We start from the raw sequence: 12,371 nt of genomic DNA on the forward strand, positions 1-12,371 counted from the left end.
ACGGTGGTGTTGGGCTGGTGGTTGGACTGGATGATCTTGGAGGTAATTTCCAACCTTAATGATTCTATGATTCAATAATAAAAATGGGTTTGATTACAAAGCTTTTTAACCTTTTAAAAGCGTGACAACCTCAGCAGAGCAAGAGTGCGTGTGTGTATCTGCCAGAAAGGGTTGCTGTGTAATCACAAACTCTCGGATCGGCATAGCTCCACAACTGGGTGAGCAACTGGCTGATGGGCCGGGCTCCAAGGCTTACATCGGGCTGGTGACCAGTCTCTAGCAGTGCTCCTCAAGGAGCCATTCTAGAACCAGTGCTCTATAAGAGCTTCATAAATGACCTGGATGCGGGACTTGAAGGTTTACCGACCAAGTTTGCAGACAACAGGAAACTGGGGGAGCTGTTGATGTTCTTGAGTGCAAAGAGGTCCTGTAAAGTGATCTGGACAAACTGGAGAGCTGGGCAATCACCAAGTGCATGAAGTTGAACAAGGGCAAGTGGTGGGTTTTGCATCAGGGACACGGGAACCCTGGCTGTCCAGACAGGCTGAGGAGGAAGAGGCTGGAGAGCAGCGCTGTGGAAAGGGGTCTGGGGGTTCTGGTCAATGAATGTGAGCCACCAGTGAGCCCTGGCAGCCAAGAGGGCAACCGTGTCCTGGGGAGCATCACACACGGCATCATCAACCGGTTGAGAGAGGGAATTGTTCCCCTCTGCTCCACACTGGGGTGGCCCCACCTTGAGCACTGGGTGCAGTCTTGGATGCCACAGGATAAAAAGGATCTAAAGCTACAGGAGAGCATCCAGAGGAGGCCACAAAGTTGGTGAAGGGTTTAGAGGGGAAGTTGTACAAGGAGTGGTTGAAGTCATTTGGTCTGTTCAGCCTGGAGGAGACTGAGAGGAGATCTCCTCATGGTCTGCAGGTTCCTTACAAAGGAGGGAAGAGGAGAAGGCACTGATCTCTTCTCTCTGGTGACCAATGACAGGACCTCAGGGAACAGCAGGAAGATGTGCCAGGGGAGGACTGGGTTGGACATTAGGAAAAGGTTCCTCACCTGGAGGGTGGTGGAGCACTGTTGCAGCTCCCCAGGGAAGCAGTCATGGCCCCAAGCCTGACAATATTCCAGAAGCATTTGGATAACGCCCTCAGACCCACAGTGTGAAAGTTGGGGTTGTCCTGTGCAGGGACAGGAGTTGGACTTGATGATCCTTGTGGGTCCCTTCCAACTCAGGACATTCTGTGATTCTGTGAGCTCTTGGTGCCAGAATATTTGGGAAAAAAACCCCAACATTTAAAACACGCTTGGTCTTCCTCAAGCCTTTTTACTCCTCTCTGCCTTTGTTTGTCTTGCTTAGGAAAACCAGATGGTATTAATTGTGCTTCATACAGCACCACCATGAACAGCAGCCAGATAGCAGAAAATAAAGCCGAATCACAGGAATCCACTCAATTGTTTTTAAAAACAACTGTTTTTTTAAAAAAAAACAATAGCAATTACTGCTCAGTGTTCAGAAAAGCACCAAAATGAGACCAATCTAAAGGAAAGGCAAGAAAGAAGCTGGCGTGTGGAGAACATCATGATAAAAATAAGCAACAATCATGGTAGAGAAATAGAAATCCAGGTTAATTAATGGTAATTGCATTCCTTTAAACTTATGGTCTGGTGCAAGCACAGCTCACAGATGTTGTGTGTAGAGCAGGCAGCTCAGGTCCAGCCTGTTCCCCGCGGCAGAGATGGTGTAGAAACATCACAGATGAAGTCAGAGATTGAAGAGATTGGTTATCATAGAATGGTTTGGGTCAAAAGGGGCCTCAAAGCCCATCCAGTTCCACCCTCTGCCATGGGCAGGGACACCTCCCACTGGATCAGGTTGCTCAAAGCCCCATCCAACCTGGCCTTGAACACCCCCAGGGAGGAGGCAACTTCTCCGGGCAACTTGGGCCAGTGTCTGAACACTTATCTCAGCCTTTTCACCTCTTTTCCCAAACTCAGTCTTAAAACCATCCTCTCTGAAGAGAAGAGAAGAGAAGAGGAGAGGAGAGGAGAGGAGAGGAGAGGAGAGGAGAGGAGAGGAGAAGAGAAGAGAAGAGAAGAGAAGAGAAGAGAAGAGAAGAGAAGAGAAGAGAAGAGAAGAGAAGAGAAGAGAAGAGAAGAGAAGAGAAGAGAAGAGAAGAAGGCAAGGCTCTGGGGAGATCTTAGTGCAGCTTTCCTGTATATAAAAGGGGCTCCAGGAAAGCTGGGGAGGGGCTCCTGATCAGGGAGTACAGGGATGGGACAAGGGGGAACAATTATAAGCTGAAAGCTGGGGAGATTGAGGTGAGTTCTTACAAAGAAACATTTTCCTGTGAGGGTGGAGAGGCTCTGGCCCAGGTTGCCCAGGGAAGTTGTGGTTGCCCCATCCCTGGAGGTGTCCAAGGCCAGGTTGGATGGGGCTTTGAGCAGCCTGATCCAGTGGGAGGTGTCCCTGCCCATGGCATGGGGGTGGAACCGGATGGGCTTTATGGTCTCTTCCAACCCAAACCATTCTATGGTTCTATCATAGCTTTCTTTGCCAGGAGCTCTGCTGTGAATTGTGTTGAGCTGGGAGCAGGTGGGAAAAAAAGGAACATTGGGGGAAAAGTGTTTAAATATTGTCAAGAAAAATATTGATTCTTCCAAAAATTCATTCCAAAGGGCTGCAAACCAGGAGTCCCAGATGCCTCACAGGATCGAAGAGAGGAGCATCGCCTCTCCCACAACAATTCCTTTCTAAAAAAGGGCAAAGAATGAGGTTATTTGCAAAGATTTGCTCCGACTTTTGGGTTAATTGCAAGAAGCGTAAAGCCGAAATCTGCTCTTCCCAACACGTGAGAAAGCAATTTGTTTGTCCCTCTTGTTAGATAAAAGACACGGAGGGTGAAGACGATGGGAAGCACAATCACAAGCGAACTAATCTGTCATTTCAGGAGCCTTCTCCCCGCGTCGTTTGCCAACTGCAAACATGGAAGGGGCTCAGTTTAATTAATACCAGGTCTCAGCAGACCAGTGGAGGCAGTGGCACTTGTTTTCAGGTCATCTGGTCCTAATAGGCTCACACTGGGAGGTGATTTGCCACTAACTGACAGCAGAGATCTGTTAATGAGGGCTGAAGCCTTACGATCCGACGTAATGAACCTCAGGGCTGTTTCTATGTTATTTGCCATCATCATTTAGAAAAAACACCAGGCTTGAGGTGGTGCTGGTTATTAATCCAGATATTTATGATATAAAAATCACTCCCGGCTCTGCGGGATTTTCTCTGGGCTTCTCAACACTGAGAATTGAGCACGGCATAAGAGGACGTAGAATTGCTTGTTTGGAAAAGACCTTTGAGATCATTGAGTCCAATCGTACCTGTCCACTACCAAACCAGATCCCTGAGCACGTCATCTACCCGGCTTTTAAACACAATCAGGGATGGGGACTCCACCACCTCCCTGGGCAGCCTCTGCCAGGGCCCGAGAACCCCTTCTGTGAAGAAGTTTTTCCTGATGTCCAATCTGAACCTGCCCTGGTGCAACTTGAGGCCATTCCCTCTCGTCCTATCTCCTGTCACCTGAGAGAAGAGACCAACACCCACCTCTCTACAACCTCCTTTCAGGCAGTTGTAGACAGTGATGAGGTCTCCCCTCAGCCTCCTCTTCTCCAGGATAAACAACCCCAGGTCCCTCAGCTGTTCCTCATAACCCTTGTTCTCCAGCCCTTTCCCCAGCTCCGTTCCTTTCTCTGGACACACTCCAGCCCCTCAATGTCCTTCTTGGAGTGAGCGGCCCAAATTTGAACCCAGGATTTCAGGTGAAGCTTCACCAGTGTCGAGTCCAGAGGCACAATCACCTCCCTGGTTCTGCTGGCCATGCTCTTTCTCACACAGGCCAAATGTTATGGATTGTCAGGGCACAAGCTACGCTGCGGCAACGCACACATCAAGAGTGTCCCCAAGAGCTCGTCTACACAGGGACATCGGTGCACAGCAACTTCATCTCATTTTCACACACTCTGACACCCATAGTGTCACAGAATCATAAAATAGTCTGGGTTGGAAGGGACCATAAAGGTCATCCAGTTCCAACACTCTTGCCATGGGCAGGGACACCTCCCACAGGCTCAGGCTGCCCAAGGTCCCATCCAACCTGGCCTTGAACACCTCCAGGGGTGGGGCATCCACAGCTTCCCTGGGCAACCTGGGCCAGGGCCTCACCATTCTCATAGTGAAGAAATTCTTCCTTATGTCCTCTGCTTATGAAGAAGATTTTCTTCCTGCAGCAGGAAAGAGAAGGTATCCATGAAGGCCAGGTTGGATGGGGCTTTGAGCAACCTGATCCAGTAGGAGGATGTCCCTGCCGAAGGCAGGGGTCATGGAACTGGATGGTATTTAAGGTCCCTTCCAGCCCAAACCATTCCATGATTCTACGCCTCAGCTCCTTTGCAGTCAGCGTAGGAGGAACCAGTGATTTTAAAGACCTACACCAGCTGTCCCAAGATGGACATCTCTGCTCACCACCCAAGTGGTTTCCTTACCAAAGCCTGTCAGCTACTCAGGATGACAAAACTCTGCCGACATCAATTCTCCGTGTCTCCTGCCCTCTGTCTGCCCCTGTTGCCAAAATGGAGAGGAACATTAATGCCAACAACATGGAACAAGTCAACTTCCCTCTGCTGAGCTGTGCTGGAGGTTGACAGGCAGGCTGTGAGGGGCAGCAGCACAGCAAGCTGGAGAGCTTCACATTACTTATCTCGCGAGGTGGAACAAGTTCTTAACTAAGGATTGAGGAGGACAGTCAAGATCTCCCATGCTACACAAGGAAACAGCAGAAAAAGAATAGCTGCTAACTAAAGCATTGAGAGGTTGGTGGGACGGGGACTCAAGATTGTACTTCAGCTGCAGAAGCGTGAAACTGCTGTGGGCACATCTTCATGGGGTTATGAAGCGTGGGAGCTCACATCAATGCAAGGCTGCTCTGTCTGCATGGTTTGGGTTAATTCTGGGATAAAACAGGGGGTCAGAGGAGCAGGTGGGCAACCAGTGAGCAAGCCAAGCTAGTGTGGAAAACTATCAAGCAGAAGTCTTCCAATAGAAGGGAGAATTTCCACTCAAAACCACAAGGAACCAACTCGTTGAGACCACTGGTGCAAAGCTGCCTGCCAGCTGCAGGAGAACACAGAGATAATGCCTTGTGTAGACTTCCCGCTGTCCAGACATGATCACAGAATCATTAAGGTTGAAAAAGACCTAGAAGATCATCCAGTCCAACCATCAGCCCAACACCACCGTTCCTACTAAACCACGTACCCAAGAGCCATATTCCACACATTTTAACACCTCCAGGGATGGAGACTCCACCACTGCCCTGGGCAGCCTCTGACAGTGCTTCACTACTCTTTCAGGAAAGAAATTTTCCTAATATCCAGTCTGAACCTCCCCTGGCACAACTTGAAGCCATTTCTTCTCATCCCATCACTTATTACTTGGGAGACCAACACCCACCTCGCTACAACCTTCTTTCATGGACCTGTAGAGAGGAATGAGGTCTCCCCTCAGCCTCCTCTTCTCCAGGCTAAACAACCCCAGCTCGCTCAATCATAATCCCTATTCTCCAGACCCTTCCCCAGCTTTGTTCCCTTCTCTGGACGCGTTCCAGCCCCTCAATGTCCTTCTTGGAGTGATGGGCCCAAAACTGACCCCAGGATTCGAGGCATAGCCTCACCAGTGCTGAATATGCATGATGCACCAAGCTGCTCACTCCAGCCAGAAGCTCCTGCCTCCACCCTTCTAACCACCCGCACTCTGCTCCAGACAGATGTTCTACCTTGTGGAGAAACCTAAAGAAGCCCATGAAGCTTCTTCCTGAAGGTGAATTGGGGAACCTGTGTCCACATGGCGTGGTGAGCAGCCTGGGTGCTGACCTCCTTGCATGGCTCTGAATACAAACTGCTGTGGGATCTTTAATGTTCCAGCAGAAAAGGTACAACCACACATTTCAGAGGCTTATTTGAAAACCCAACGTAAGAAATAACTTCCCAAGTAATTCATTGCTCCTGAAAGCATCTGCCTCCCTGGGAATGAGCTGACCCTGTGAAGGATGCCAACTTGTGCTCCTGGGGAATGTGAGTATTCATAGAACCATAGAACCCCTTCCTTGGGTTGGAAGGGACCTCAAAGCCCACCCAGCTCCATCTCCCTTGCCATGGGCAGGGACACCTCCCACTGGATCAGGTTGCCCCAAGCCCCATCCAACCTGGCCTTGAACACCTCCAGGGATGGGGCAGCCACAGCGTCCGTGGGACGTATTAAAAGCCTGATGAATGTAGCACAAGATCATGACTTCAGCAATCCTGAAAGCTTCTCTGTCACGGATTAATTCAGCAATGACTTAAAATCATAGAACCATAAAACGGTTTGGGTTGGAAGGGACATTAAAACCCATCCAGTTTGAAACCCCAGCCATTGACAGGGACACCTCCTATTGGGTCAGGCTGCTCAAAGCTCCATCCAACCTGGCTTTGAACACCTCCAGGGATGGGGCAGCCACAACTTCCCTGGGCATCCTGCGCCAGTGTCCCCCCACCCTCATTGTGAGGAATTTCTTCTTAATGTCTCATCTAAATCTAAATCTGAATCTCTCCATCGCTGAAAGACGTCACGCTCTCCCTCTGCAGCATCAAAGCCACTCTTTTAACCTGGACTAGGCTAATCCACCACAAGTTACCACGTGAGTGGACAATCTGAGTACCACCAGCAGCAAAGCCAAGCAGTGCACGATGTAGGACGTGCTGGAAGGAAGCAGCAGGAGAAGCCTCTTTGCGTTGGAAAGTTTGAGCATGCATGGACAGAGACACCTCATGGTTAAAATATTTCCTGGTTCTGTAGACTGAATTCTGTCAATTAAAGGAGAAACAGCCTTGGCAATTCAAACAAACATCTCAAAAGCACTACTTTAAGGGAGCAGCTACTCAGTAGGGAAATAAGAGATATAAAGCGTTACCCACTGCTATTGAGACAGCACTTATGACAGCTCCCAAGTAGCCCTGGATGAACTTGGACGTTGGAGAAGGCTTTGGAAAGAAAAAACAAAACATATTTTCAATAAACAAACTTCTGGTTATGAAAAATGCAACTTGAGCTTTTGTTTGTTTGCTTGGTTTGTTGTCATATCTGTTTTGTTTGTCATTGTATTTGTTTTAGAGCAGAGACTGGTTTAATGTTGTCATATTGTTCGGTGACACGCGGGCTGTCATCTAACAGCGGCAAAAGGGAGGGAAGCCGTAGCCTCACAAGCAAGGTTAAAGGGAATGGAAAATTAATTGGCATCAGAGAATTATAATAATAGCAGCTTCAAGCGAGAACGTGAATGAAATGCAGCAAATGGTACAGAATTAGCATCCTCGTACGCTCGTCATGAACCCCAAACTCTCCGCATTAAATAGTTGTCTTTGAAATCTTATCTCAATGAGCTGGACGGTTTCCAACTCTACTTCCAGTCTCGAGCTTCCCACACCCCGACATGGGGTGAATGAAGGCTAAAGCGATGGAAGAGAGCGGGAACGGCCCCCAGTTCCCAGTACCATCGCTGGCAGCGCATGTAAAGTCTTCAGGAGACGAAAAGGTGATCACGGAGCTGCCTTCTGCTACCCAAAAACCCACATACCACTTGGGTTTGTGCTCATTTACATATCCAAGTAAACCATTTCATACCAGCTACAACTATATACTGGTTCATCTCAAAGGCACTAAGTGTTACTTATGTGCCTCAAGTGATTTCGAGATCCTCCTGCCATTCACAGCCAAGGTTTATGACCAAGTCTCCACTGGAGAATAACCAATCTATCCATTCCTCACAGTGATGACCCCGGAGTTTCTATTAACAACGAAGAGACAAGACTTCTGTTTCCTTTAAGACCTAAAGCAATGCATCTGTTGGGTCTCCTCACCTTTGTTGCGTTGCGGTTTGCATAGTTGACGCACGCATTGTGGCTCTGATTCAACCACTAAAGAGGAAACAAGAAGAGACAGGAATTAACAAACCATCCCAAAAATGGAAGATCTATAACCATGGGAGCACCATGGGAAAACCACCTCTTTTTTGGACCGACTCACAACTTGCCACCTCTTTTCAAAGGCTTGCACTTACCCAATGTCTGAGCTAATTCCCTTCGAATCATAAAATCATGGAAAGGTTTGGGTTGGAAGGGACCTCAAAGCTCATCCAGTTCCAACCCCCTGCCATGGGCAGGGACACCTCCCACTGGACCAGGTTGCTCAAAGCCCCACCCAACCTGGCCTTGAACACCTCCAGGGATGGAGGAGCCACCGTGCCCCTGTACAACCTGTGCCGGGACCTCAGCACCCGTTCGATCTAGCAAACCTTGCTCTATTGTTTTATTTGAATAATTACAAAGTCATCTGGCTGATATGTGCTGGAAACCCACCTCAATTTTCCAGATGTGGGGTTTTTTTAACCCTTACAGCTCATCTGGACATTAACAGGCCAAGTTCCCTCAGCCACTCCCATAAACCCTGTCCTCCAGCCCCTTCCCCAGCTCTGTTCTCCTTCTCTGCACAAGCTCCAGCTTCTCAAAGTCCTTCTTGAAGTGAGGGGCCCAAAACTGAATCCAGGATTTGGGACGTGGCCTCACCAATGCTGAGTCCAGGGGCACAATCCCTTCCCTGGTCCTGCTGGCCACACCATGGCTGATCCAAGCCAGGATGCCATTGGCTTTCTTGGCCACCCGGACCACTGCTGGCCCATATTCAGCCACTGTCAACCAACACCCCCAGGTCCTTCTCCTCCAGGCAGCTTTGCAGCCACTCTTCCCCAAGCCTGGAGCTGCACGGGGTTGTTGTGACCCAAGCGCAGGACCCGGCACGTGGCCTTGTTGAACCTCATCCCATTGCTCTCAGCCCATGGATCCAGGCTGTCCAGATCCCTCTGCAGAGCCTTCCTGCCCTCAAGGAGATCGACACTTCCACCCAGCTTAGTGTCATCTGTGAACTTACTAAGGGTGCACTCAATCCCTTCATTCAAACCACGATTTATTGGCATGTACCAATATATTCTCGGCTCTGCAGTCTTTCTAACATGCCAGGCAGATCCCATCCTGCTTTGATATTTCTTAACTGCATAATTCTCTATCATCACTTACACTGCAGACAATAAAAAGACATTTGCAACTAAAAATATGCCTGAAAATAACTTGTTCTTCATCTCAGTTAGTGCTGAAATTACACTTAAGTGGGGTGTTTACTATGGATATAACTCATTCACGTGCACAATTCCTGCCCCTACTCTTAATTCCCAGTATTTTAATAGGGAAATAGCACCAACATCTCCCTAAGCATGCACTTTTTTACCCAAATGCCTCCACAGGGCACTGAATCGAGAGCTTCTTGCCTTTGCAATGAACATCTGTTCCCAAAATTCTTGGGCAATGGGTCTCCTGCTGTCCCCAGCACCGTGCACAGGTTGCAATTCCAACAGGAATTCACCAAGGAAGATGCCAACTATTTGGCAAAGTGTCTTGAAATCAGTAGATGCGTGAGCTGAAGGGCCTAAATTTTCATAGAAGGATCATAGAAAAGTTTGGGTTGGAAGGGACCTTATAGCCAATCCAGTTCCACCACCCTACCATGGGCAGGAGCACCTCCCACTAGACCAGGCTGCTCCAAGCCCCATCCAACCTGGCCTTGAACCCCTCCAGGGATGGGGCAGCCACCATTGCTCTGGGCAACCTGGGCCAGAGCCTCCCCACCCTCACAGGAAAACATTTCTTCTTAAGATTTCATCTCAGTCTCCCCTCTTTCAGCTCCCTCATCATATCCCTGCACTCCCTGATATCATTTCTACCTGCACAAAAGGCTGATTTTGAGCTCCCAGGCTATTTTGCATCTCCCTCATAGTGCCATAAATCGCTGCGTGCTGGAAGCAGACGCAATAGTTTGCTTACAGCCCCTTCAAGACCTATCAAATGCTCCCCTGGTTATATCCAGCCACATGGATCACCCTTGTGAACGCAAGCATCCTTTCCTTTCCAGCACGTTTTCCACCCATTCCGTGCATGGTGGCAAATGAGCATTACCTGCCAAAACACAGTGGATGCCAGCGTCTGGTTGGGCAAGAGAAGACCAACAACCTGCAAGAGAAGAGATTTTTCTCATTAGCAAAGGTATTATTGGTTTGTTCTTGGTGCTCTTCTAGGCATACAGACAGCAGACCCCACCTGGAGTCCTGAATCCAGTTTTGGAAGCTCCAACTTAAGAATAAGATGGAACTGTTGGAACGGGTCCAGAGGAGGCCACGAAGATGATGAGAGGGCTGAAGCACCTCTGCTGTGAGGACAGGCTGAGAGAGTTGGGGTTGTTCAGGCTGGAGAAGAGAAGGCTCTGGGGAGACCTTAGAGCAGCTTCCAGTACTGAAAGGGGCTCCAGGAAAGCTGGGGAGGGCTTTTTCCATGGTCCTGGAGTGATAGGATGAGGGGGAATGGCTTTATATTGGAAGGGGGAAGATTCACATTAGACATTAGGGAGAAATTCTTCTCGATGAGGGTGGTGAGGTCTCTTCCAACCTAAACCATTCTGTGATTCTATGATTGTCTAAAGATCAGCTCATTCAATTAAAATGAATACTTTCATCGAGCTATTTCTGGAGGATAATACACATTGCATGAATGCAAGAGTTCAAAGTTGTTATTATTGGCAATAAAGGGGTTTTTTTGGTTTGTTTTCCTTTGGCACGATTGATCGCTGTTTCAAGCACAAGAAAGAAATACAAGTTGAACATCTCAAGACAGGAGTGCCACCTGGAAGCACATGTGCTTCTATTTGGGAGCCTGGATTTTGTTTGAAGAGAATTGTTGATGTTGCATTTTCTGAGCCGCAAAAACTCCTGCTTGGGTTACGGAGCTCAGGTTGATGCTCGCTGTCTCCTGGAGGCTTGCGGCTGCCTGTCCCAGCACATCTGGCCAGTTGTTGCCTGCTGAGGCAAGATGCTACAGGCTTTGCAAGGTCACGCAACGCAGCACACAAGGCCAGACATGCATATGTTCATAGAATCAGGGAATCATGGAATCATGGAATGGTTTGGGTTGGAAGGGACCTTAAATCCATCCAGTTCCAACCCCCCTGCCACGGGCAGGGATACCTCCCACTGGATCAGGCTGCTCAAAGACCCATCCAACCTGGCCTTGAACACCTCCAGGGATGGGGCAGCCACAGCTTCTCTGGACAATCTGTTCCAGGCCTCCCCCACCCTCACAGGAAACCATTTCTGCCTAAGATGTCATCTCAATCTCCCCTCTTTCACCTTAAACCCATTCCCCTTTGTCCTATCCCAATCCAGAGGCCCTCCCCAGCTTTCCTGGAGCCCCTTCACATACTGGAAGCTGCTCTAAGGTCCTCCTGGAGCCTTCTCTTCTCCAGGCTGAACAACCCCAACTCTCTCAGCCTGTCCTCGTATAGGAGGTGCTCCAGTCCTTGGATCATCTTTGTGGCCTCCTCTGGACCTGCTCCAACAGCTCCATGTCCTTCCTGTGCTGAAGATTCCAGAACTGAACACTGCTGTTGCCTACACAGTCCTGAGATCATCCGTGGGACGTCTCGATATATCACACAGGCATTCGCTCAGCAGTCCTTCGAGAGTCCACCTCGTACACACAACACAGCACTGCCAGAGCCCTTCCAACCTTGTTTTACAGCAATCTTTCCTCTTAAAGCATAAGAAGTTGGAGAAGAGGAAAGCGATACAAAGCAAAGGGACTCTCGAGGACAAACATGGACAAGAAAGTGAGTTCTTGGGTGAGGAAGGAGGGAAGATGAGACACTTCCTAATACCACTGTTGTTTTCTCCCCTCTTGTATCTCCGATATCTGATAGTTTCTGAAGAAGACGGCCTTGTTGTTAAACCACATTCGCATCTTTGTTAAGAGCGTAAAGACCGAACAATTCCTTTTAATTCCATACTTTCAGGACACTCATGAGCTGAAATATCTTTGAGGCCTCTGGGCAAGAAGGTTGCGAGTTCATTATCAAACTCAGACCACCTTCTGCACCATTTCCTTGACATTTGTTCCTGAGAAGCTCAGAAGGAAGGAAAAGTCCCCCATTAGGGCACGGAGATGACGCACGGAGGGATGAGCTAAAGGCATCTCTGCACATCTGCAGCAGCATCAGTTGAAGAGGAGGCAACTTCTACACTTCAGGACATAACAACAAACAAAAGGGTAACAGGGTTGGGAGCCCCGATTTCATTTACATCTTCTTTCCTCTCTCCTCCTCCTTCTCCTCCACTTTTTCCTCCTACAGCCTTTCGTGAAGTTGCAGCTACTTTGTGAGTTGGATGAACGCCAAGCTGGGCAAGTTACAC

General features: G+C 48.9%; 1 protein-coding gene across 3 annotated transcripts in view; it reads right to left on the reverse strand.

Moving 5' to 3' along the window:
- The window catches only part of SFXN5 (sideroflexin 5), a 123,724-nt gene that overhangs the window by 60,125 nt on the left and 51,228 nt on the right, over nucleotides 1-12,371 (reverse strand). For all 3 annotated transcript variants that reach the window (XM_054065879.1, XM_054065881.1, XM_054065880.1), the window contains exons 7-9: nucleotides 10,090-10,143; nucleotides 7,945-8,001; nucleotides 7,003-7,068 (exon numbers count right to left, since the gene is read on the reverse strand). In XM_054065879.1, the coding sequence (XP_053921854.1) occupies nucleotides 7,003-7,068; nucleotides 7,945-8,001; nucleotides 10,090-10,143 (177 nt within the window). The remainder of the gene's footprint in view (nucleotides 1-7,002; nucleotides 7,069-7,944; nucleotides 8,002-10,089; nucleotides 10,144-12,371) is intronic.

This window comes from Cuculus canorus, chromosome 4 (genome assembly GCF_017976375.1).
Source record: "Cuculus canorus isolate bCucCan1 chromosome 4, bCucCan1.pri, whole genome shotgun sequence".
NCBI lineage: Eukaryota > Metazoa > Chordata > Aves > Cuculiformes > Cuculidae > Cuculus > Cuculus canorus.